This window comes from Dermochelys coriacea, chromosome 1 (assembly GCF_009764565.3).
Source record: "Dermochelys coriacea isolate rDerCor1 chromosome 1, rDerCor1.pri.v4, whole genome shotgun sequence".
NCBI classification, from domain to species: domain Eukaryota; kingdom Metazoa; phylum Chordata; order Testudines; family Dermochelyidae; genus Dermochelys; species Dermochelys coriacea.
The window spans coordinates 265,740,847-265,768,562 of NC_050068.2; the positions used below are offsets into that span (position 1 = coordinate 265,740,847).

The 27,716-nt window shown below is 39.8% G+C and overlaps 1 protein-coding gene across 4 annotated transcripts in view; it reads left to right on the forward strand.

Moving 5' to 3' along the window:
• The first annotated feature begins 848 nt into the window (after nucleotides 1-848).
• NUP205 (nucleoporin 205) overlaps nucleotides 849-27,716 on the forward strand; it is a 79,134-nt gene continuing 52,266 nt past the window's right edge. For all 4 annotated transcript variants that reach the window (XM_043491447.1, XM_038411213.2, XM_043491457.1 and 1 more), the window contains exons 1-10: nucleotides 849-1,040; nucleotides 7,538-7,680; nucleotides 8,849-9,020; nucleotides 10,438-10,582; nucleotides 11,792-11,951; nucleotides 17,322-17,550; nucleotides 20,441-20,605; nucleotides 21,460-21,635; nucleotides 24,802-24,918; nucleotides 26,523-26,660. In XM_043491447.1, coding sequence (XP_043347382.1) covers nucleotides 1,013-1,040; nucleotides 7,538-7,680; nucleotides 8,849-9,020; nucleotides 10,438-10,582; nucleotides 11,792-11,951; nucleotides 17,322-17,550; nucleotides 20,441-20,605; nucleotides 21,460-21,635; nucleotides 24,802-24,918; nucleotides 26,523-26,660 — 1,473 coding nt within the window. In that variant the 5' untranslated portion in view covers nucleotides 849-1,012. The remainder of the gene's footprint in view (nucleotides 1,041-7,537; nucleotides 7,681-8,848; nucleotides 9,021-10,437; nucleotides 10,583-11,791; nucleotides 11,952-17,321; nucleotides 17,551-20,440; nucleotides 20,606-21,459; nucleotides 21,636-24,801; nucleotides 24,919-26,522; nucleotides 26,661-27,716) is intronic.

Consider the following 27,716-nt stretch of genomic DNA (forward strand, 5'->3'; position numbering starts at 1 on the left):
AATACTTGTTTTATTACAGTTGCGTCATTTTTGTAAATAGAACAGGAGTACTTGTGGCACCTTAGAGACTAACAAATTTATTAGAGCATAAGCTTTCATGGGCTACAGCCCACTTCATTGGATGCATAGAATGGAACATACAGCAAGATATATATATACAGATATGTTGGAAGTTACCATACAAACTGTGAGAGGCTAATTAGTTAAGATGAGCGATTATCAGCAGGAGAAAAAAACGTTTGTAGTGATAATCAAGATGGGACATGAGGTCTGTTTTCCTGTCAGACATTGATCTAGTTTGTAACATTGCAGTCCAGCTTGTTAATATACATTCTAGTAAAAAACAAACCTTTTCTGAGAAAATTATAAAGGGTCACATAGAGGAGGAAAGATTGGTCATTGTGACTACTTAAACAGGTTATATTAATATAACCTTTGGAAATTCTAGTTTTTTTAATCAAATAGTTTATTTATTTATTAAACAGGACTGTAAGTAACACTTTTTTCCCATTCTAGGGTGGGTGAGTAGATTTTTGTCCCTGGTGTGGTCCTTGTGCAAATATATATTTTTTACGTTTTGCACATATGATAGTAGGCTCACTAGTAACGTGGTTTTTTTATTGAGGAGAATAAAGATCCTGAACACATTCATCCATCCAGTTTCACCCTGGGTAAAGAGTGTGGGACAGATGGGCTACGTGGGAATTTTAGTTCAGTCGTTTGCATAACTTCATACAATCCAGAAATGAACTACAATTCCCAGCATGCATCGCGCTCTGCCCATGTAGACCCCGGCTTTCCAAAGGCAGCCCTGCCTGTTTAAAAGAGACTCACTACGCGGGGTATAGTGTATAAACGTATTAGGGACTCTCCCACTAGGGTTTTACGGGGAGTAGCGTTCCCTGTAGGCGTCGAGGACAGTGATATTTTTAGGCAGGCAGCGCATTGGGCGCCCCAACTCTTTCTGGGCCTCTCTGCGGCGGCGGCGCTAGCCTGTTCGTTGATTTCCAAGATGGCGGCGCTGTTGGCGGTAAATTCAGGTAAAACGAACCTCAGGGCGAGGGCGGTTATCGGGGGCGGCGCGGCACCGGCTCGTGCTTCCCCCGCCCCTATCGGCAGGCGGGGGCGCCCCGTCGGGGCCAGGAGCTCCTGGGGGGAGTGGAGGAGGCGTCGTCTGCGACCCCTGTCCCCGCGCGGGGCCCCTCGGCTCCGGCCCGGGCCCGACGGGCGTGGGCGAGGTCCCGGCTGTTCCCGCCCCGCCCGTTTCTCGGAGTCTGGGTGGGTGTCTGGGTCCGGCAGCGGCTGCCGGGCGCCGTGTCCCCCGCTGGTAAAGAGCCTGCACCAGCGGCTCCCCCGCGGAAGTCAAATGAATAAATGGAGGCTTGTTCTTTGCCTTTTGGTTTCTGAGCCCCCTAGGGGCTCTCGGCCCTCCCCGCCACCCAGTTGTTCTCTGCAGCCGTCAAGGCTAGAACCGCCCCTCCAGCATGGACATGAAAACTCTTGAGTCTCGCGTAATCACAAGAGTCCAGGAGCTGGAGCTCTAACCAAAACACAAAATGTGTCCCGAGTCAGAAAATCCTATGACAACAGTTAGGCTGCTGGTGAGCTGAGCCCACAGCTTACGGTGCTGACCAGTGCTATCTCATTTCTTTGTAGTCCTCCATCTGTTGAATACATCTCTCATTTCTTGTCTCACTCTTGGACTGTAAACTGCTTGGTGCAGGGACTCTTTGTTCTTTTGTACAGCGCCTGGCACAACTGTGTTCTGGTCCAAGACTAGAGCTCCTAGCCACTATAGCAATATAAATAATAGGAGTACCCGTGGCACCTTAGAGACGAACAAATTTATTAGAGCATAAGCTTTCGTGAGCTACAGCTCACTTCATCAGATGCATTTGGTGGAAAAAGCAGAGGAGAGATTTATATACACACACACAGAGAACATGAAACAATGGGTTTATCATACACACTGTAAGGAGAGTGATCACTTAAGATAAGCCATCACCAACAGCAGGGGGGGGGGGGGAAGGAGGAAAACCTTTCATGGTGACAAGCGAGGTAGGCTAATTCCAGCAGTTAACAAGAATATCAGAGGAACAGTGGGGGGTGGGGTTGGGGGGAGAAATACCATGGGGAAATAGTTTTACTTTGTGTAATGACTCATCCATTCCCAGTCTCTATTCAAGCCTAAGTTAATTGTATCCAGTTTGCAAATTAATTCCAATTCAGCAGTCTCTCGTTGGAGTCTGTTTTTGAAGCTTTTTTGTTGAAGTATAGCCACTCTTAGGTCTTTGATCTACAGCATTTGCTCAAGAAACTCCCTGAAAAAGCACAAGAACAAATCCGCACAGACACACCCCTGGAGCCCCGACCTGGGGTATTCTATCTGCTACCCAAGATCCATAAACCTGGAAATCCTGGATGCCCCATCATCTCAGGCATTGGCACCCTGACAGCAGGATTGTCTGGCTATGTAGACTCCCTCCTCAGGCCCTTCGTTACCAGCACTCCCAGCTATCTTCGAGACACCACTGACTTCCTGAGGAAACTACAGTCCATTGGTGATCTTCCTAAAAACACCATCCTAGCCACTATGGATGTAGAAGCCCTCTACACCAACATTCCACGCAAAGATGGACTACAAGCCGTCAGGAACAGTATCCCCGATACTGTCACGGCTAACCTGGTGGCAGAACTTTGTGACTTTGTCCTGACCCATAACTATTTCACATTTGGTGACAATGTATACCTTCAAATCAGCGGCACTGCGATGGGTACCCGCATGGCCCCACAGTATGCCAACATTTTTATGGCTGACTTAGAACAACGCTTCCTCAGCTCTCGTCCCCTAATGCCCCTACTCTATTTGCGCTACATTGATGACATCTTCATCATCTGGACCCATGGAAAAGAAGCTCTTGAGGAATTCCACCATGATTTCAACAATTTCCATCCCACCATCAACCTCAGCCTGGACCAGTCCACACAAGAGATCCACTTCCTGGACACTACGGTGCTAATAAGCGATGGTCACATAAACACCACCCTATATCGGAAACCTACTGACCGCTATTCCTACCTACATGCCTCTAGCTTTCATCCAGATCATACCACTCGATCCATTGTCTACAGCCAAGCGCTACGATATAACCGCATTTGCTCCAACCCCTCAGACAGAGACAAACACCTACAAGATCTCTATCATGCATTCCTACAACTACAATACCCACCTGCTGAAGTGAAGAAACAGATTGACAGAGCCAGAAGAGTACCCAAAAGTCACCTACTACAGGACAGGCCCAACAAAGAAAACAACAGAATGCCACTAGCCATCACCTTCAGCCCCCAACTAAAACCTCTCCAACGCATCATCAAGGATCTACAACCTATCCTGAAGGACGACCCATCACTCTCACAGATCTTGGGAGACAGACCAGTCCTTGCTTACAGACAGCCCCCCAATCTGAAGCAAATACTCACCAGCAACCACACAACAGAACCACTAACCCAGGAACCTATCCTTGCAACAAAGCCCGTTGCCAACTCTGTCCACATATCTATTCAAGGGACACCATCATAGGGCTTAATCACATCAGCCACACTATCAGAGGCTCGTTCACCTGCGCATCTACCAATGTGATATATGCCATCATGTGCCAGCAATGCCCCTCTGCCATGTACATTGGCCAAACTGGACAGTCTCTACGTAAAAGAATGAATGGACACAAATCAGACGTCAAGAATTATAACATTCAAAAACCAGTTGGAGAACACTTCAATCTCTCTGGTCACTCGATCACAGACCTAAGAGTGGCTATACTTCAACAAAAAAGCTTCAAAAACAGACTCCAACGAGAGACTGCTGAATTGGAATTAATTTGCAAACTGGATACAATTAACTTAGGCTTGAATAGAGACTGGGAATGGATGAGTCATTACACAAAGTAAAACTATTTCCCCATGGTATTTCTCCCTCCCACCCCCCCACCCCCACTGTTCCTCTGATATTCTTGTTAACTGCTGGAATTAGCCTACCTTGCTTGTCACCATGAAAGGTTTTCCTCCTTTCCCCCCCCCGCTGCTGGTGATGGCTTATCTTAAGTGATCACTCTCCTTACAGTGTGTATGATAAACCCATTGTTTCATGTTCTCTGTGTGTGTGTATATAAATCTCTCCTCTGCTTTTTCCACCAAATGCATCCGATGAAGTGAGCTGTAGCTCACGAAAGCTTATGCTCTAATAAATTTGTTAGTCTCTAAGGTGCCACAAGTACTCCTTTTCTTTTTGCGAATACAGACTAACACGGCTGCTACTCTGAAACCTAAATATAAATAATGACATTGTGAGAGTTGGCAACCTAGGTAACATGAGGAAGATGAGGCTTTGGGAGGTAGAACCCCTTGCTCCGTTGTGTCATCTGGTGTGTTCATTACTCCCTAATGGGTGCAGAGAGTTTCCCTCCAGCAGGTATATTTCCAACATCTAAATCCTAACCTTTTATAAAAAGCCCTACTCCATAAATTGGAAATAGCTGAACCAGATTTAGCCCTGTCCTATGAACGCTTGAAGCCAATGGAGATACTCCCCCACTTAAAATGAAAGGTGTACATGTTTTAAGGATTGAGGCCATTGCATGTGGCTTATTTTTCATGAGGAGGAATTTTTGCTGTGGTTTGAAATAAACTACTAAAACATCCTTGAGATTATGGAAGAGGATGATGGGGCTGCAGCTGGGTCCAGATGAACTTTTGATAGAGTTCTGCATGCACATGAACATGTGCATACAACACCATTCTCAATCCATCTTGAAGGGAGGACATGTTGTAATTCCCACCAGAGTACTGTTGGACCCTGCTCAGAGAATCCATGCTTAGCTAAGAAATGGTGGAAATGTGCTCCTGTCTCTTTCGTCTTCTAGATGTTGTAGCGTGGAAAGCGCTTCACTCTCTAAAGGTTTTTTGTTCCCTTTCCCTTTTTTGTCTTCCCTCTTTTTTGACAGGTTTCAGAGTAGCAGCCGTGTTAGTCTGTATTCGCAAAAAAGAAAAGGAGTACCCGTGGCACCTTAGAGACTAACAAATTTATTAGAGCATAAGCTTTCGTGAGCTACAGCTCACTTCATCGGATGCATTTGGTGGAAAAAGCAGAGGAGAGATTTACACACACACACACACACACACACACACACACATACACAGGTTTTGTCTTCCCCAGTTTCCTTCTCATATTCACAAAATTTGGTATTTTCCTCCAACTATCACAGAGCAAAATAGACATGGTTGGGCTCCATTTTCAAGACTGTTTAGAAATAATGAAACAGATCAGAATTGTCAGTTTCATTCTGCTACTACTTTCACTGGTTGGCTAGGATGAATTGCTAGTTGGACTTAAATTAAATTGATATACGTCTTGTATAAACTGACTTATGAACATGTATATAGAGGTTGCATTGGTTTAACTAAAGCTATGTCTTCACTGCAAAAAAAAAAGTATCGCTATCTTAGTGTAAACTCATGGTGGAGACAAGGCTTGTGTAGTTCATTACTCAAGTAGTTAATTGAGGTAAACCCCAGGTTGCCAATATAAAGTTGACCTCTACTCGTAACACTGAGTTTAAATGTTTCAGAGTGGTAGCCGTGTTAGTCTATATCAGCAGAAAGAACGAGGAGTACTTGTGGCACCTTAGAGACCCACGAAAGCTTATGCTCAAATAAATTTGTTAGTCTCTAAGGTGCCACAAGTATTCCTTGTTCTTTCTGCTGATATGACCATCTTTGCCTTGTCTCCACTTTGAGTTTACACTGAAATAGTTACACCTTTTTGCAGTGAAAACAAAGCCTAATCCAGTTTTAGTTAAAGTATTTCAAGTTGTGTGTGTAGACTACTCATTAGATTGAAAGTTCTTTGGGGCAGAGACCATCTTTGTGTTATATTTGTTGTGCAGTACCTAGCATAGTGGGGCCCTGATCCTTGATTTGGTGGCCTCTAGGCATACTGCAATACAAATAATAATACAGTAGGTACTCTTGGTGGTGATTTGTTTTGGGAAGAATATATAAATTGTTTCAGGAATATCAGATATATCCAGCAAATAAAACTTTGGCATTTCTATGTTAGATTGTAACTGGTTATTTGGAGAGGTTTTTTTTTTTTTTAACCATCAGAATACTAGATTATACTCTGTAAGCAGGAATTATTTACCAAATATCATGCCTTCAGACTGTTTCCAGTTTTACTATCTAGACTGAAGCATGATTCTGCATTACGGTATCAGTGTCTGAATATTAAGTTTGCTGTTGATAGATAATGTAGGATGTTGTTTTTTGTGTATGTGCTGGTGAAAGAAAGTAAGTAAACTTTTAGTGTAGGATTCCTAAATTCCTCCCTGTGCAAAGAAACTTTGATCTAGAATGATATCCTTTCTACTGTGAAGAGATCACTCATCCTCAATGCTAAATTCAGACATAGCATTTCTAAGCAAAACTTGTGCCAGTGGCAACAAGTGAAGGAGGAGAGTTGGATTATAGAATAGGGTCTGAGACTTGGCCTAAATAACAATTGGTAACACAGGGTAGCTTCCAAAAATAACCCTTGTGAAAAGCATCTCAGTGTACTAAGTTAATGCTGCTTCATTAATCTTTTTGTATTGTAAAACAAATTCATATTTGTATAACTAACTTTTTTATTGCTGTAGAGGATGAACATGTATTATCCAGTCCTAAGGATCTATGTATAAAATATTAATAGCCAGAATTTACACTTCTATCAGATGTTTATCAATACAATGCTTTATTCGGGTTTTTTTTTTTGTTTACTGTATTTCTCACTCTCCTGTCATTATGTGGTTTGGCAGCAACAAACATCGGGAAAAAACTTATTAATATAGTACAATCTGGTGAATAAAAATCACGTTTTAAACTGTACTTCTATTAATATCAGAAAAGGACGACATTTGAAAGGTTATATATAACTTAATAGCTTAACAAAATGTTTTACATAGACAGATGTAATAATAAATCAAGTATGACAGAACACTGTTGTTCATGTATAGTTTCTGATATTGTTGATTTTGTTCCATTTTGGTCTGTTGTATCAACAGCTGAAAGCAGGAAGCTTGCTTTGCCTCACCTGATTCTGGTACACTCTTCAACCCTTACTTATCCCAGTAGTCCTGCTGAAGTTGATAGGATGCAGGATCAGGCCTATATCTGTAACAAAGATGTCTGTGTAAAGAAAATATAGTTCCAGAATTTATCAGCTGTCATCTTCATCTCTTCTCCACTCCCTGTCTCCTCCCTTCCCAATCCAAGGAGATTTCCACCTCCCAATATAAGAAAAGCATTGTCTTTATTTGGTGGCATATTCTCATTTTGGATGTAAAAGATTTGTGTGCATAACTTCCTGTGTTTTCACGTTGCGACTATGCAGTAAATCTAAATAATAGTCTGTTTCTAGAATGTACTGTGTGGAGAAATAATCTTTCCTCTACTCTTCCCACTTACAATATGGTTTTTTTTTTTTTCAAACTTTTCTTTTTAGCTGCCAGTTTGTGGGGTCCGTACAAGGACATCTGGCAAACAGTGGTAAATGGTATCTGGAAAAGGCAACCTGAAGCCATCCATCTCCTTGACCAGGTTTTAAAGAAACACAAACCTGACTTTATCTCACTGTACAGAAATCCGGTAATTAACTTTCTCTTTTGTAATGGGTTGGGGAGAGACTAGTGTGCTTTGTTTGTCTTGACGTTTTTTCCCCCCTTTTTTAAGATTAGCCCCTACCTCAAAGAGTTGTTATCTTGTATTTTATATTTATCCAGTACCTTGCAAAATGGGGTCGCAATACTGGTTGGAACCCTTACGTGCTATAAGAATAAAAATTACTTGAAAGAATCTTCTTATTTATCTGGCTTCTCTTGCAATTGAACACTTAAATAATTTAATGTTGATCATAATTTTGTTTCACTGGTTTTCAAACAGACTGTTTGCAGAGGGATAATTTATTTATCCATCACAATACCCTCTGCTCAGTCAATCAAGTGCTGATGGGTTTTTCTGTTTGATCCAGGCTTCTGAGATGGAGCACATAATTATTCCTTCTTGTGTTTTTTCCATGCTTATGATGCAGTTACTTAAGCATGTCAGTAGGCAAAACAGGTAACAATCTGAAAATAAAAAGCATACAGGATGCTCCTTCTGAAGATTGTGGGATGAGGTGGAAAAACCCATTTAGCACTTGACTGATGGAGGAGTAGATATCCGTTTAAAAATAACATTACAGTAATGAAGAAACATCTTTCCTGAAACATTTATAGTGGAAACTTTCATTTTTATTTGTAAAGTTGATAGGTTGAAGGCTTTAGTCATGTATAGGATCTTGTTTCTCTACATTTTAGCAGTTGACTGACATCCAAAAAAGGAATAATATATTATTTGTAAAACTATTTATTCTTTAACAATTTCTCATCAACATTCATGATGTCTTTCATTGAGGTTAGATCAGTTTCTGATGGGAAAATTCCTGTTGGGAATATATCAAAAGCTACTTTGAGAGCTTAAATAATTCTAAGTAAAGTAAGCTCCAGCACTGAGGATATACGATCATTTTTGGTATAGCCTCACAAGAAGCCTTGCTCCGCATTACACTGTAAAATAACTTTGAGGACACTTTTACTACCTGAATGTAAAAAATATAGGCAATGCTTTTGATGAAAGCCTAACATGTCAGAGTGGTAGCTGTAAAGAAGAATTAATGCGACAAGCTTTGCTTGCTCTCTGATCAGCTTTGACAGAAATGAATAATTGTTCCGCATCTTGCCGTTTTGGGAACTTCTGTTACTTATTTCTTTTAAAGCCAAAGAATGTGCAACAGCACGAGAAGATTCAGAAGGCAAGTACTGAAGGGGTTGCCATCCAGGGTCAGCAGGGTACCAGACTTTTGCCAGAGCAGCTCATTAGAGAAGCCTTTATCCTGAGTGACCTCTTTGATATTGGAGAGCTGGCAGCTGTTGAACTCCTTCTAGCTGGTAAGGAAGCACTGAACTGAGGGGACAATAGTTTCATTGAACGCTAAATACATCCTTAGAATTGGGGTAATTCAATTCTTACACGCTTCTTATTGGAACTACTCGTTTATTTAGAGCTAAGCACATGTTTAAATGCTCTGTTGGACTAGGGCTTTAGTATCTAACTCTGTAAGATGTTCATAAAGATCTAAAATGATTCCTAGTACTGTAATGTGGTAGAAAAATAATATTTTGAATCCATTAAATTATTTTTGTCAGTCATTGTAAAAGGGGAAATAATCTGTAGAGAGCTGACAATCAAGATTGTTAGTTACTTTGAACAAGTAATTTATCACTGGATTCAAGAAATAATTGATTACTTATAGCTGATTATTAATTTCTCCATAAAACAATGTAGTAGTGATTCATTTTGTGATGTGTGTGTTAGCCTCAGGCTCTCAAAGCGGTAGGCTGGTCCCATTCAGCAGATGGGGCGGACGTCCTAGGTTTGCACGTGACCGAAACTCTCGCAGCCATGGTCAAAGCACCTGGGGAGGAGGGGGCTGTCGCGAGACTGAGCGCCTGGGTGCTATGCGCTTAATTCAGGTGGAGAGGTTTTTCGCAGGAGGGGGTGGGTGAGATTCTGTGGCCTGCGTTGTGCAGGAGGTCGGACTAGATGATCGTAATGGTCCCTTCCAACCTTAGTATCTATGAAACTGTACTATGTGCTTATGGCTGTACTGTGAGCCATGACATAGAAGCTGATGCTCAGGATATGAATAATATGATTGCAAGTAATCCACATCATCTGACAGGCAGAAAAGTGATGTTTGTGAATTCTCTTTAACTTGAAGTCTTTAAATCATGATTTGAGGATGTCAGTAATTCAGCCAGAGGTTATGGGTCTATTACATGAGAGGGTGGGTGAAGTTCTGCGGCCTCCAGTGTGCAGGAAGGCAGACTAGATGATCATCATAGTCCCTTTTGACTTTAAAGTCTATGTTTTTTAAAAAAGATATTCCATTAGGAATCATTATCAGCTACTTTGTCACATCTGATGCGAGTTTTTTGAATATGCCCATTTATATTAAATGTGGATATGACCCTGTTGGTAAAATGTTGGTCACGTGTGAAAGGTCACCATGAAGTCCTGAGGCAAATTAAACAAAATTGGAAATTAAGGTTTTCTGTCTGAATGAGCACTGAAAAACTGACTTAAGTACAATTAAACTGTTATTGTCCTTTGCTTTTGCAGTGTATGAGGGTAAGATAAACATTTGTTTTCAAATATAACTTGGACTCAGAGTTTTGTTATAGGTTTGTTGTACTTCTATTTTTAAAAAAATAAAACTATCAAATACAAAGATGTGATTGATTATGTATGTTGAGAGCTGTTTTTTTTTGTTTTTTTGGTGGTTCTATATTTTTCATTCTGTAGGGGAGCACCAGCAACCTCATTTTCCTGGCCTTACAAGGGGTTTAGTGGCAGTTCTTTTGTACTGGGATGGAAAGAGATGCATTGCCAATTCACTGCGAGCCCTCATCCAGTCACGGCGGGGCAAGACATGGACATTGGAACTCAGGTCTGTCTTTTAGTTACGTTTGGGACTTGGATATGAGGCATGCTAAAAAGCTTGGCCACTGATGGCTTTTAGGCTGGTTAGTTTTTGGGGATGTAAGAATTTCCATATTTGTTCACTATACCTTGATGGTGTTGCTTTCATGTCTTTTCAGCACACTATTCTTCCATATTTTAAATACATTTTATTGATTACCTGGGATTCCCCTTTTCTTCTGCTCCTGTATTCCCCTTCACCGTCTGGCTCTGTGTTGTGGCAAGTGCTGCTCCCTGAAGAGCCAGTTAATGCTGCTCCAAGCACTGACAAGTGATAGTCACTCAAGCATGTTGTGAAGTGCTTGTGTCCACTACGCAGACTGAATTCTCTGCCTTTGCAAGACTCCTAGCTCTTACAGAAGCAGAGAAACAGAGACATTTTAACTTATTTTTATTTAAATGCAAATTTTATTGTAGAAATTAATATGTGCATGTGAGGTACTCTTGGTGAAATATAAAACAAACACAGTATACAGTAGAAGCATACCTTGGCTGGTCGACTCCAGGTATACGAACATAGTTTGTATTGAGTTGGAATATAGTGTAATCACAAATACCCTAGTGTGAGAGGGATGATCAATTTATGGATATCTCACTGGAGTGGTGGGGCTATGGAAATTTGCCCAGTTGCAAGGATTGTTGAGGAAGAGAAGTCTGTAGAATGTGAATGTGGGCATTGTTACTTACAGTGAAGATAATGGAGGAATTAGAAGGTGCATGGCCCTGGGAAGCTGCAAAGGGGGTGCGCAGCCCTGGCTACAGCCCCGCCAAGCCTGGGATGCTGCCGGGCAAGGGTGCACTGCCTCAGGAAACTGCAGGGCTGAGGCACACAGCTGCGGCTGCAGCCCCTGCCAAGCCGGGACCCTGGCGGGCAGGAGCGCATGGCCCTGGCTGCAGCCCCTGCCAAGCCCGGGACGACACGGGGCTGGGGCGCGCGTCCCCGGGGCTGGGGCTGCAGGGTCCTGGTTCCTACCAGCCCCAGTTGCAGGGCAGGGGTGCACAGTCCCGCCTCCTGAAGTGTAGATGTCATGGAGGTCCGGTGAAGTCACGGAATCCATGACTGCTGTGACTTCCATTGACTAAATCATAGCCTTATTCATCACATTTCTTCTACTGTGGTCCGGAATAGCATTATTTGTTGTTTCACTTGTTAATACGTTGTGTCTCTTCATTTTAGCACAGAGTTGGTGTCCATGACAACACGCTTTACAGATGAGCTGATGGAGCAGGGTTTGACTCAGAAGATCCTAACTCTGGTATCTCATATCAATGTGAACAATGAGTTTGAGAAACTACAAAGGGAGCGAGGTCTGGGCAGTGAGAAACATCGCAAAGAGGTAAGAGAATCTCTTTGGCAAATTACTGCAAAGATTAAAATGTAGTTATAATCCCCTGCAGAATATTTTGTTTTAAATTTGTGGGTCTTCTCTGAAATAAAATCTCATTGGCAGTTTGTTTATTTCTTTTTAAGTTATACTCCAGTTTTAGATCATTTTCTCCTCATCTGCTACTTCTTCCACTTACTGATTGAGGGCAGGGTCCAAGACGTTCTGGAGATTAGATGGTGAGCAGAGACAGATCAACCAGACGGTTCCAGCTTTTAGGGAGGGACACTACATCAAATGAAAGAGAGAATTCAGTTTGAGGAAGCAGGAACTTGTGGCCATAGTTGTGTTTGGATGGTGAGAAAAGAACCAGTGAAGGCTGTATGCTGCAGCTTTCAGGAGTAAAAAACCAAGGAGTAAAAAAGCCAACATTCTGACTTCTGATAGTAGTTTCAGACAGGGACTGCTGAGGTAAATCAAAAGCTCTCTCTCAGCCTGCTGATCCACTGCTGATACTCTTGTCATCTCCTTCCCTTGCTTGTGATTCTGGCTTCTTTCCTTCCCTCAGATCTGCTGGTGGGTTGTAGTGGCATCTTTCTCCCCTGTCTCCAAAATTACCGATGATGATTTTTATTTTCCTCCGCTCTGCTTCTTCATCCTTTGTCACTGGATGAGGTATTGTAAATAACTTGGCTTCCCCAGTTCAGGGGGTGGGTTTCTGCATGCTTGTCCTGCATGAATTCCCCTACCCTTTACCAGAGCAGCCCCTCTCTACCTTCAGCAAAGTAGTAGAAGCAAGGACAACAGAAGAGCAAATTAAATATAAAGATATAGCGTAAAATCAAGAACACAGTAATTTTTTTTTTTTTTTTTACTTTAAGCACTACAAATAAAAAAAGAGGGGGATTAAAAATGGAGAACTAAATTTCAAAAATAAACAAAACAGGACAAAATAGGGTCCAGTCATTTAAGCATATTTTGTATATCCAGCTGTGTTAAATTTAATTTGGTAAGATATACCTCTAATAGTAAATACTGAAAAGTACTTAAAATAGAGTGCTCATTTCTGCACCCTTCGGAGTTATTGTGCGTGTAGACACTGTCTGCAATGGGAACTGGATCAGACCCAAACTTTAACATTTTACAGTTTTTTTTCTGTGCTTATTGCTCATAGTGACAGTCCTTCTGAAAAGTATAATAATATATGGTCTTGGCAGTTTGGGGGCCTAAAGCAAGGAGCTAGTCTCTCATCTACTTGGATGTTACTCCAGGAATCATGTAAAGAACAATGATATTTACATTAAATGTTTGTGTATGAATGTTAAACCAACATTAAAGCAGAATAGAAAATGTATTTCCGACCTTTGCTTCCTTCCATATGCAATTTTACAGATGATACTCCAGAATATTCTACATATTAATTAAAACTGGTGTTATACTCAACTATAATATGCATACGTGCACAAATCCATTGGAATATTGAAAGATTTAATCAGTTTTTCACTATTAATAAAAATACATGCACAATAAAAATGGGACATTGGCAGATGGTTAATTTTCATATTTTACCAGAAATGGAGAGCATGTGTCAAGTACAGTTTAGAAACTCTTAAAATACAGCCAAATGAAATTGATTTTTACTGAGTCACTCAAAGGCACCAAATCAGTGATGTAGGGGAAATATTCCAGATTTGAACTCTCTGTCCCCTTTGGCTGATATACAAAAGCTATTCAAATACATGATGGACTTTGGGGGAGTGGAGAAAGGGAAAGGAAGAGAATCTGTTACGGATAAAATGCATAAGAACATAAAAAATGGCCATACAGGGTCAGGCCAATGGTCCATCTAGCCCAGTATCCTGTCTTCCCACAGTGGCCAATGCCAGATGCTTCAGAGCAAACAAACGGAACAGGGAAATTATAGAATGAACCATCCTTTGTTGTCTAGTCCCAGCTTCTGGTAGTCGGAGACTTAGGGATACCCAGAGCATGGGGTTGTGTCCCGGACCATCTTAGCTATTGTTGGACCTATTCTCTATGAATTTATATAATTTTTTTAACCTGGTTATACTTTTGCCCTTCACAACATTCCCTGGCAAAAAGTTCCACAGGTGGATTGCATTGTGTGAAACTCTTCCTTATTTCAGAGTAGCAGCCGTGTTAGTCTGTATTCGCAAAAAGAAAAGGAGTACTTGTGGCACCTTAGAGACTAACAAATTTATTAGAGCATAAGCTTTCGTGAGCTACAGCTCACTTCATCGGATGCATCCGATGAAGTGAGCTGTAGCTCACGAAAGCTTATGCTCTAATAAATTTGTTAGTCTCTAAGGTGCCACAAGTACTCCTTTTCTTTTTACTCTTCCTTATGTATGTTTTAAACCTGCTGCCTATTCATTTTATTGGATGACCCCTGGTTCTTGTGTTATGTGAAGGAGTAAATAACACTTCTTTATTCACTTTCTCCACATCAGTCATGACTTTATAGACCTCTATCATATCCCCTCTTAGTTACTTCTTTTCTAAGATGAACAGATCCAGTCTTTTTAATCTCTATTCATATGGAAGCTGTTCCTTACACCTAATCATGTTTGTAGCCCTTCTCTGTACCTTTTCCAGTTATAATACATCTCTTTTAAACTGGTGACCAGAGCTGCAAGTAGTCTTCAAGTTGTGGTGTACCATGTATTTATATAGTGTCATGATATTTTTGTGTCTTTTTATCTATCCCTTTCCTAATGGTTCCTAACATTCTGTTAGCTCTTTTTGACTGTTGCTGCGCATTGAACAGTTTTTTTTCAGAGAATTATCCATGATGACTCCAAGATCTCTCTCTCTTGAGGGGTAACACCTAATTTAGATGCCATTGTTTTGTATGTATTAGTTGGGATTATTTTTTCCAATGTGCATTACTTTGCATTTATCAGCATTGAATTTCATCTGCCATTTTGTTGACCAGTCACTCACTTTAGGGAGATCCTTTTGTAACTCTTCACAGTCAGCTTTGGACTTAACCATCTGGAGTAACTTTGTATTATCTGTGTATTTTTGCCACCTCACTGTTTACTCCCTTTTTTGGATCACTTATGAATAAGTTGAACAGCTGGTTCCAGTAAAGATTCTTGGGGGATCCTCTGTTTAACTCTCTTCATTGTGAAAATGGACCATTTATTCCTACCCTTTGTTTCCTATCTTTTAACCAGTTACTAATGCATGAAAGGACCTTCCCTCTCATCCCATGACTACTTTACTTTGCTTAAGAGCCTTTGGTGGGGACTTCTGTCAAAGGCTTTTTGAAAAGTCCAAGTTCACTCTATCCACTGGATTACCCTTGACCCCATGCTTGTTGACATCTTCAAAGAATTCTAATAGATTGGTGAGGCATGATTTCCCTTCACAAAAGACATGTTTGACTCTTCCCTAACATGTTGTGTTCATCTATTTGTCTGATAATTCTGTTCTTTACTATAGTTTCAACTAGTTTGCCTGGTAGCGAAGTTAGGCTTACCAGCCTGCAATTGCTAGAATTGCCACTGGAGCCTTTTAAAAAAAAAAAAAAATCAATTGGCGTCACATTAGCTATCTTCTAGTCATTTGGTATAGAGCTGATGTAAGTGATACGTTACACACCATAGTTTAGTAATTTTGTATTTGAGTTCCAAAATACTAAATTTGAGTATTTGAGTGACTTACTACTGTTTAATTTATCACTTTGTTCCAAAACCACCTCTGTTGACACCTCGATCTGAGACTGTTCCTCAGATTTGTCACCTAAAAAGAATGGCTCAGGTGTGGAAAATTCCCTTACATTCTCTGCAATGGAAAGAATTCATTTATCTTCTCCACAATAGCCTTGAGTGCTTCTTTAACGTCTTGATTGTCCAATGGCCGGGTGATTTTTTTTTTTTTTTTTTTTTTGGAAGGCTAGTTGCTCTTCAGATTCTTTTTTTGCCTGCCTAATTATATTTTTACACTTGATTTGCCAGAGTTTACACTCCTTTCTATTTTTCTCAGTAGGATTTTATCACTTTGTTCTTACTTTTGGTGGAACTTTCAAAAAAAAAAAACCAAACAAACTGATCCCTGTTGGAGAGCAAGTATATCAAATTTCAGTCTAACAAATACATTTTTGGAAAATAATAAATTGAAAATCATGCCTTTAGCATGGAAATGCTTGGGCAACCTTTATATAGACCATGCTGTTTGCTCCATTTATAATATGTTAAAAAATTGTTTTATGATAAATTAGTAACCATTTTACATATCTTAATCCATGAACAATCTTATTTATGAGTTTAGTGTTAGGATAAATTAAAGCATTGGCTTTGTGAGAAGAGTCCTTTTGTTTGAGATCTTACCAAGGCTTTGAATACTAACATAGGTTTAGAACATGCTAAGAAAATGCCTGTGTGTGTTAGAAAGAAAAAATGGGTTTACACATCTTGTTCCATACATTAATGGAGATTCAGAAAAAGTACACCGATTCAGACTCTCAGGGTTGTCTATATGTAGGGCCCTATTCATGGACCAATTCATGATTGTGAAAAATGTGTCATGGACCACGGAATCTGATCTTCCTTGTGAAATCTGGTGCCCAGCCAGGGGCTCCTACCCTACACAGGGTTCCAGCTGCGAGTCCTGGCCAAGGATTTGAAAGGACTAGACTTCCTCTTCCCCTGCAAGGGCCACTTCTGGGGTGGGTCAGACCCACCTCTGGGATCAACCCCAGCTGCAGGAAGCTCCTCGGTGCCAGCCGTCACCTCCCTGCGTGGGGAGGCGGTGGCACCAGTTGTTAACTCTCTACATAAGTGGGAGACTGTTGGGAAAACCGGACATATGGCAAAAAAAAACAAACAAACAAACCCATCCCCATACCCTACTACTCTCATCTCTGCACTGCTGCTGCTGGTGGTGATAGCTTTAGTGCCTCTGTCAGTAGCAGGGCAGAAGTAAGGGTGGCAATCCCATGACCCCCCTACAATAGCCTTGCGACCCTCCCATCCTGTCCGCATTTTGGATCGGGACCCCCATGGTTACAACACTGAAGTTTCAGATGTAAAGATCCAAAAACATGAAGTTAACTAATTTTAAACCCTCGTGATCATGAAATTGACCGAAATGGACCATGAATTCGGTAAGGCTCTAGCTATATGCATGTGTAAATCCCATTCATGTTAATGGCGATGGCATGTATATATCAAGCCAAGAATAAATCCTAATTGATTCAATCATGTTTTAAAGAACAGCAGTTTCACAAGTTCATTTGGGATTCCAAATAAGCTTGTATAATTGGTCCTAGTCATATTGACTGACTGAGCAAGACAAGCTTGAACAATTTGAAAATAATTGTATGAAAATAACTGTAAATTTTTTTTTTTTAACTAGGTTTCTGACCTTATCAAAGAGTGCCGACAGTCATTGGCTGAAAGCCTGTTTGTCTGGACCTGCCAGTCTCCACTGAACAGGGATGATACTTTAATCCTTATTAGTTATCTGGAGAAAGTGACCGTTGAAGCTGATGGCTTATTGGACTGTGTGAATTTGTCCCTCCTCATGGCTCTTCTTTACTGCTTTGATGTCAGTTTTCTAGAACAGAGCACAGAGGATCGGGAAGGTAATGGTAGAATTTTCTTAAGTTGTACCTTACTATTCCACAAAATGTAGCTTTAATTGTTACTATCACTAACATTTTAATCATTATTTACTACAGTTAGGCATCATACTTGGGTGGGGTATACATTTTAAACAGAACATTTCTTGATACAGGGAAAATACTTCACTGGGGTAAAGGTTGACTTGAAACCTACTTATAGTGGTGTACTTGATACTAGATGAAAAAAACTGAGTTCAGTTATGTGGGTAATAGAGGAAGGGCCTGGTCTAAGTATGGGGCTAGAGTTTTAATCCTGAATATTCTTGAGTTGTAATCCTGAATCTTTACACTGATTTCCTTTGTGGCTTTGTGGCATAAATTATTTATGGCTCAATTTCCTCATGTAAAATGGGGCTGAGAATACCCTGGCAGGGATGCTGAGATTTAATTCATTCATGGTGAAAGAGTTTTGAGGTTGAACAATTATAATGTTCTAAGATTCATTATGCTGTTTACATTTATACCTTGATATAGATAGATATATACACACACACAAAATGGTGCAGTTACAGTTGACTCACAACTTTTCTGACTTGTTCATGTAAATTCTCACCTCTAACAGTGCAGTAAAGTAACTTTATGGAATTTCTCTCATTTTTTAAATAAGGGAGGAGCAAGTGAGTAAGTAATCGCACATTAATGTATTTATTTCAATGTGCAATGGGACAGTCCTTTTTTTAAGCTGGGGAAAATGCGAGATTCTGTTTCCCTTTTACATTGATGGAATCTGACATATATAACTTTCAGAGTTTGTTGCAAGGCCTATTGATTTATACGGGCCTCTGCTTGAGGAAGGGTTATTGACAGTCAAGTTTTGGTTTTTGAAAGGGAGTCATTTAGGTTGACTTTGGAGGTGGTAGCAGTCTTGTTTCATAGCTTTGTACATGCATCCAGAGAATGATGGCTGCTTTTTTTATTACATAGAGAAAGAAATAGTATAAAATGTATGTTGAGTCATAAAACTTTTAAATGAATGCATACTGTACAGTAACTCCTCATGTAACGTCGTCCCAGTCAATGTTGTTTCATTGTTATGTTGCTGATCAATGAGAGAACATGCTCGTTTAAAGTTGCATAGTGCTCCCTTATAACATTGTTTGGCAGCTGCCTGCTTTGCCCACTGCTTGCAGAAAGAGCAGCACATTGCAGCGAGCTGGTGGGGGCTTGGAACCAGGATGGACCGGCAGCCCCCTTATCGGCTCCCCTAAGTTCCCTGTGCAGCAGCCGCCCAGCAGGCTACCAATTGCTGGGCAGTTCAGCTGTCCCTCCTCCCACTGCTGTGTGCTGCTCCTACCCTCTGCTTTGGAGCTGCTCTCGGGAGCCTCCTGCTTGCTGTGCAGGGGCGGGGAAGGGGTGCTAATGTCAGGGAATCCCCCAGCCCCCTGCTCCTTTACCCTATCTCCACAGAGCAGGGGTGGGGACATGACAGGGCTCAGGACAGAGGGAGCTTGCTGGCAGCAGCTGCTGTCTCAACTTGCTGATCTACTTAAAAAGACAGAGTACTTAGAGCAGGGGTGGGGAAACTTTTTGGCCTGAAAGCCACTTTGGGTTTCCAGAATTGTATGGAGGGCCGGTTAGGGGAGGCTGTGCCTCCCAAAACAGCCAGGCGTGGCCCGGCTCCTGCCCCCATTTGACTCTCCTTGCTTCTCTCCCCCTGACAACCCCCCTGGGACTCCTGCCCCATCCAACCCTCCCTGTTCCATGACCGCCCGCAGAACCCCTGCCCCTGACTGCCCCCCCGCTGCACCATCCTACCCCCCCCCTTCCTGACTGCCTGCCCCAGGGACCCCTGGCCCATTCAACCACCCCTTCTCCCTGACCACCCCTGGAACCCTTGCTCCTGACTGCCTTTCACCACTCCATCCAACCCCCCCTCCTTCCTGACTGCCACTCCCTGGGCCCCTTCCCCCATTCAGCCCCCTCTGCAGCTGTGCGGCCTGGCAAGATTTCGCAGCCCCACTGCCCAGAGCATTGCGCCAGTGGCACAGTGAGCTGAGGCTGCGGGGGAGGGGGAACAGCAGGGGAGGGGCCTGGGACTAGCCTCCTGGGCCAGGAACTCAGGGGCCGAGCAGGAGGGTCCTGCAGGCTGGATGTGGCCCGTGGGCTGTAGTTTGCCCACCTCTGAGTTAGTGTGGTCAGCGTACTTAAAGGGCCAGTGCTCATCTCTCTCTCTCTCTCTCGCACACAGTGTGTGTCTCTGTCTCTCTCTGCCATGCTTTCTCTCCTCCCTCCATTCATGCTGCCTTGTAGAGTATGAGGCTACATTAACTACAATGTGTTAACCCTTGAGGGCTCAGCTGAGTACTAGTTCATCATTTAGCAGTAAGGCATTCCCTGGGAAATGTCTCACCCTCTGACTTAACCACCTCAACCAAGCTTCACAATTATCATTGTTGTGTACGGTATTAAATTGTTTAAAACTTATACTCTGTGTGTGTGTGTGTGTACACACAGAGTATATATATACATACACAGAAAGAGAGAGAGTGTCTTTTGTCTGATGAAAAAATTTCCCTGGAACCTAACTCCTCCCCATTTACGTTAATTCTGATGGGGAAATTGGATTTGTTTAACATCGTTTCACTTAAAGTAGCATTTTTCAGGAACATAACTATAACCTTAAGTGAGGAGTTACTGTATACTGTTTGGGCTTCAGACTACTTGAAAGAATCAACTGATCAGTTTAAAGAGATAGAAAAAGTGACAATTATTGTAATAGCTAATTGGAGAAGTAAGCTACATTTGTTCTCCAAGGCTATACATTTCAGGAATTGTTCATATTTTTTTTAATGGAAATAAGAATTTAGTGTTTCACTTTTTTATATAATGATGAGTCACTTTGTTTTTCCAGATTTGATGCTCCAGCTGCCTCTGTTAACAGAGAGACAGTACATAGCAACAATCCACACTCGCCTTCAAGATTCCCAACCATGGAAACTACCAGGGCTGCAAGCTACTGTTAGATTAGCATGGGCACTAACATTGCGAGGAATATCCCAACTGTCTGATGTGACAGGTAAATGAATCCAAAATGAAACTGCTATAGCTAAGTCTTCAGGGCCCCTTAATATTACAAGTGAGAGCAGCTGTTACTTTTTGGGGTAACAGTAACTGCCCTCTATCACAGAACTGTGCAACTGATAACTTGTATTTGAGAGTTTGACTGAGAATTATATTAGTCTGAAATATACACAGGATTAGAAATACTTACTATTTCATGATACAAACTCCATAATATCCCTTCATTTCAATAGCAAATTAATATTGTGCTTAAAAAATGTGTAAAATTTCATTTAATGCTAGTTGGTGCCCTATGCTGGTAACTCTAACATTAAAAAACAAAAATAGATTCCAATTTGTGTTATAGCCTTTGAGTTAAAGGCAGCTCCATTATAGCTGGATATTGTAAGACACATTGTCTTCTGAAAGGATATTTGAGAACATTGGATAGTTTTCTTCCAAAAGATGTGGACTTCTGAAGTGCTGTAGTGGATCAGATTTAGATCAGTTTCAGAATATCCTTTCTGTGAAGTTAAATTAGAATTAAACTTCACAGTTCTAACGGTCTTAAAAGAATAGTTTTTGATTGTTATAAATAATAGGGGCCTACAGTCCTGCATAACTGGATTTGGTCTCACCTACTCAGAGGACTAAGTGGATTATGCACATCTTTCCTCTTTGATCAGAGTTCAGGTACTGGCTGTCCCACTGTATTGGCATAACTTTTACAGACCACTGTTCTTTTGAACATCCAAAAGACTTAGGTAGTAAACGTTTATGTTCATTTGCAAGTAAGCCAGGAACTTGGAAACATTGGTAAGTGAGATAATTGCATTCTTTTTTCCTCTTCCCCTTCTTTATTCTTTCTAGCTCTTGCAGAATTCACTGAGGCCGATGAGGCAATGGCAGAGCTAGCAATTGCTGATGATGTCTTCCTGTTCCTTACTGAATCTGTAGTGGGGTCTGAAAACTTCTACCAGGAAGAATTTTACATCCGCAAAATTCATAACCTTACCACAGACTTTCTTGCGCTCATGCCGATGAAAGTAAGTTGTTATGCATGTGGACTAGCAGTTGATGAGAATTTTGGATGTATAATCCAAATGTCATGTACAGGAGCAGATAGAATTTTGGATAATATGGAGATCCAGATAAGGCATCTATCAACATGGTCTTGAAGTGCTAGGATTCAGAAAACTACCAATTAATTATGTATTTGATTTATGGAATTAATACAGTTTTCAATTTAGTTTCCAAATAATGATGCTCTAAAAATCAAAGTTTACATGAGTATAGTGAAATTTTAAAAGCAAACTGTTCATTTGATAGTACTTATAATTTTTAATAAATGCCATTTTTTCTATATAGACATAGTATCACAGCTGAAGTTATTTGTGAATGGGAAAAGATCAGTAATCCCACTGTACAGTGTCAGTGCTTTTGAATTTTTTGCCAGGAATAGACTTTTGCATATGTGTATGGGAGGGTTGCTATCTTTCCTTGCAGCAGAATACTGTTCCTATGGATATAACTATTTGATTTACCAGGAATTGAAACATTTGTGCTGTAAAGCAAAAATAAAAGAGATGTGTTTGTAGCAATGTGAGCTATTTCATTTGTGCAAGAACTTGTATCCGTGCATTGAAAGCAAGAGATCTGGGAAAGTGTAGTGTCTTTTTTTTTAATAATTGGTGAAAGCTTTATTTTGTGTCTGTTTTGTCGAGCAGTTGTGTGTCCATTTGAGTTGTCAAATAATGGCTGTGCAGTCATAATTTTTAATTCTTTTTTTATGTGCATACCTTAAAGGATCTCTTTGTTCATTTTAGGCTGGCATGAGAATGTCTGTGGAAAAAATCATTCCTTCAGTTTTTTAAGAATCTTTTTGAGTGCACATATAAACATATTTGTAGACTGTTTAATTCTCATTTATTTAAAATTCTTTGTTTATTATGATGATTGCTAAATTGTTTTAAAAGCTTTTCTGAATTCACAGCAGGTACAGCACTGGCAATGTCAATGCAAGAATCCTGTATACACAGCCTCACTAGTGTGCCTCAGTCCACTTCTGTAGGGACCACATATAAACACCTAGAGGGGAGTAACATGCTGTAACAGGCTTTGGCATTTCTGCTAAGGCTGTGAACGAAGGTGGTTTGTCTGTCTGATGCAGACATATCCCTTAGGAAATACGCTCATTTCATGTAATGCATTGAATAGTCACAGTATAGTAATGTCTTTCCATTAGCTGCAGCCCTGGACTGTATTAAAGCGATGACCTAGAGGTGCAAAGGGATTCTCTTTAGGAACAGAATATTGCCATATAGGATCAGATCAGTGGTCTGTCCATCTGTTTGGGTATCCTGTTTCTGTCGGTGGCAGTAACAGTTGCTTCAGAGGAAAAAACCTTGCAGCAGACAGTTAGAGAATTCTTGCTTGTGAAAGAATCCTTTGCAATCCATATTAGTTAATGGTTGGATTATGGAATTTATATGCCTTATTACATTATAGAACTTTGAATGTTTTTATTATCCACATAAATGCTTAATCTTCTGGCAGAAACTTCTGCAAGTTAATTATGTTTTGGGCCAGTGCACTGACAAATGGTAGTCACTTGTGAAGTACTTCGTCAAAGGCTTTTTGAAATTCAAAAAAATTATGTCAGCTGGTTTTCTTTTATCCAATAATTTGTTGACAAATTCAGAGAATTCTAGTAGATTAGAGAGGCACAATTTTCCATTAAAGAAGATGTACTTTTTTCTTTCCCCCCATCATATTGCATTCATTCTAGCCATTTTAACACTTTAATTATAGCAAACAATTTTACTGATATTGAAGCAGTGCTGACTGGCATGTAATTCCCTAGATCACCCCAGAACTCTTCAAAAAGATAAAGAAGGCATTTGCTACCATTCAGTATAGTAGCTGATTCCTTGAGGAATTTAGTTCTTCTCAATTCTGTTCATACAAGGCACTATCCTATAATGCTAGCTCTGTTTTCTCTCTCTACACTCCACATACACAAACATATTCGTATAATTAACTTAAATTTTTGATTTTGGTACAGAAGTTCATTTAATCTATCTAGCTTTCCCAATTGAAAATATTAGAGGATGTAGCTTTGGGGTCTGATCCAGATCACACTGAAGTCAATGGAAATACTCCCATTGACTTGGATCAGGCTCTTGTTGCAGATGAGAAGAGCCTTGAGAGAAACGAAGTGGTTAAATATTTCTCTCGATTATCAGCTCCGCGAATTAGTGGTGGTTCTTCAAGTATTTGTCCTCATGGATCCCACTCTTGGTGCACATGCTCTCCATGCACACAAGATGGAATTCTTTTGCACAGCAGTGTCTGTCTGGAATCGTGCCTGAACCTTGTGCCCCTTCACCTGAGGGCATAATGGGTGGGGCAGGTCCAACCATCCCTCACTTTCTTCACCAATACAGAATTGTAGAACAGTGGCTCTTAACGTTTCCAGATCACTGTATTCCTTTCAGAAGTCTGATTTGTCTTGTGTACCGCCAAGTTTCATTTCACTTAAAAACTACTTGCTTACAAAATCAAAAGACATAACAAATATAAAAGTTCCACAGCACACTATTATTGACAGATTGCTGACTTTCTCATTTTTACCATATAATTGTAAAATAAATCAATTGGAATATAAATATTTCAGAGTATAGTATATAGAGCAGCATAAACAAGTTATTGTGTGCTATATAAAATTTTAGTTTGTACTGACTTTGCTAGTGCTTTTTATGTAGCCTTTTGTAAAACTTGGCAAATACTAGACGATTTGATGCACCTCCTGGAAGACCTCTGCATATCCCCAGGGTTGAGAACCACTGTCCTAGAGGAGAAAGACTCCATAGTAGCAGGGAAGGAGGGATCCATGTGGACATAACATTGTGGTTATCATATTATTGGTTATCAGACATTTGATTTATACCTTGAACCGCTGAGAATTTCTTCCTACTATTGGATGATATGGTAACAATTTAAACAGAAAATTAAAATAAAACCCTGCAATTTGATAATGAATTTCAATCTATTTCAATAGCATTTTTGTTTATTAAGGACATGCTTAGGAGTGTTAAAATGTTTTTTATAAAAATAGATAAGAGTAGGTTGCTATTTGTAATTTTTAAGATAATTTTTTTTTTGTTGGCTAAAAATAGACCAACGTTCTTCTCCACTTCATAAATTGTATAGGTGAAACAGTTGAGAAACCGTGCAGATGAAGATGCTCGTATGATCCACATGAGTATACAGATGGGTAATGAACCACCTATTTCCCTTCGGCGGGATCTGGAACATCTTATGCTTTTAGTAAGTCCTACTTTTTAATTATATTCGTAAAAAGGGATTATTTGGGGGTTTTCCTGTTGAAAACTTCTGATACCTTAACAGTAAAACACATTATTTGAATAGGAAGATACTGTGTGGGGCATACCTTACCTATTTTTAATTGTAAGTGGAAATCTTCATATTTTTGGTTAAATTAGAAGTAGACATTTTCATTAACTAGTGATGTAGTTGAATTAATTTGCTGACTTGACTTCCCCTGCTAATAAATATCAGTTTATTTTTGTTCAACATGTAAATATTGCACCATTTGTTGCATTTGAAATACTGTTTAGAACCCTGAATATCTTTTGACGTATGATTGTGTATACATTGTGCAGTATTTTAAATGTAACTCCTCCCCCCATGTTAACACAACTTTAAAATTGAAATTCCAAGTTTACAAATCTCAGAATTATGGTTCCCATCTAAAAGTCTTTGGGGCACTTTGTGCTTATGTAGTGTTTTGTGTTTCTGCAACTTCCTAGCAAAATTCTATCTATTCACCTTGGGTGAATAAAATATCATTAAATTTACATGATTAGCAGTCATTACGATAAAGGATGAGTGTGTAGATTTTTTTTGCATCTGATATTGTAATTTTTCATAACAGTTTTGCAAGGCTGCTATGTACATGGAGTTGAGATCTTAAATGCAAAAAGACGAAGTTACAGCCGATGTGGGAATTGTAACTAAATTTCCTGTGTTTCATTAGAGTAAAATTTCAACCATAATGTTGCCTCTATAGAAGGGTCTTTTTCCATTCTATTTCTTTGTTTGTTTTAAAAGAAATTAAAGTTGGTCTTGTGTGTTTATTTCAATTTGTGATTATTAAAGTTAGATAACATATTCAAATATTACATGTGGGTAGTGTACATTTTTTCCATCATTGTTAAAAAATAAATGTTATAATAAAAATAATTGGTTAAGTATACAAATTCCTCCTTAAATACAGTGTACCAGGCAAGTTTGAAATTTTAAATTCTAACCATTTTAAAGCTAGAGAAACATTAAAAATATTTTTTATCCACAAAAACTATTAGACAATTTTATAAATAATTAAAAAAGGGGCTTAGAATGAAAATTCCTTCTTAATCAGAACTTGTTATGGCTCTGGCACAAAGCTATAACAAACCTATAAAATGAAGAAATTGAAACAGAAATTATTCTGAAGGAAATTTGACCAGTCAAAGAACAGTTAAAAGCTTTTAATCCCAACACTGGCTGATTTATTTTAAGCTAATTGCAGCGCAAATACCCAAATGTTCATTTAAAGGAAATACCAGTGTGTTGATATCCAGGGTTTTATAGGCAACAGAGGGAGAATACCATTGAAATTTACAAATAAAAATTATTAAAAAAATCTGGAAATTTCAGGGTTTTTTAGCTATGGATTGTTCTCCCATTACTGCATAGAAACTGCCATTTTCAGGAAGGGAATATTAAAAAAATTATGTATTAACAATGAGATTATTTTTCTTCCTGTATTTCCAAGTTGTGCTGAAGTAGTGTTCATTGTTAAAATCTTGGCCTTTTTATTTGCGTTGACATTTTATCTCTCAAGAAATGTATTTTTTGTCCCCCTACAGATTGCTGAGTTGTACAGGAAGGATCCCTTTAATCTGGAACTTGCTCTTGAGTATTGGTGTCCTTCAGAACCTCTCCAAAGCTCCACCATTATGGGATCTTATCTTGGAGTAGCCCATCAGCGACCTCCTCAGCGTCAGGTTAGCCAAATTCAACTTTTTTCCTCCAATGTTTTCAGTGGAAAAACTTTTTCCTTTCCTTTCCTTTCCTTTCCTTTCCTTTCCTTTCCTTTCCTTTCCTTTAAAAAATGTCATTTACCTTAGTGTCATGGTGTTAAAAGCTGCAGGCTGGAGCACTAATAGCTCCTGGAATCGAGAGGAGTAAAGGTGGTTTTTGAGAAACTGGTAGAACCACTCTCATATGGTCTTAAGAACCTGTTATCCATTGCCAAGATATTAGTGCAGTGCTCCCACTGTTTGTTGTATGGGCACTATAGGCATGCTATAAAGGGAACCTTTAGCAGTTGTCCTTGGCTGTAGATTGTTCTCTGGGGTGTCGGTGGGTATTAATGGGAAAGAATCTAACCACTTTCAAAACTCTTGTTTATGCTTGAGCTACCTAATCAAAGACTTCTACACAAGCAGCTACATTTTCTCAGTGAACATGACTAATAATAATATTTTGCACTTACGTTGTACCTTCTGTCTGATTATATCAAAGTGTTTTATTGATATTCCCAGAGGAAAAACTCTGTTAAAGTGCAGTTAAGGTCTCTTAAGGGTAGAAAACATTACAAGGATGTTGTAATTATCTAAAACCCAAGGATATAAATTAGGATTAAAACCAATCCAAATATGTTAAGGTAAGAAATGCACAGTTAAGGCATCCAAACAACCTTAGCTGTGCCCTGTAGTAACGTAAATGCCATGCAATTATTTAGAGATTATGGTCTCAGATTAGATTTATTTTTAAAGAAAGACATGTTAGATTTTCTTCATAGTTTTCCCCTTTTGGCATCACTGCAGCTAATGTTATCAAAGATTATTGCACCCTTATTGATTAACATGTGTTCCTTTGCAATATCCTGAATATTTTGTGCATCTCTTTTCTCTTCTCTTCAAAATGTGGATATTTTCTATTCAATGAAACAGAACAAGCAGTTCACAAGTATATTTATTTTGGAGTTGTGGTGGGGGTTTTGTATTTTTTAAGTCCAAACCAGAATATACGTTATCATTTTGGTGTCTGTTGTCACC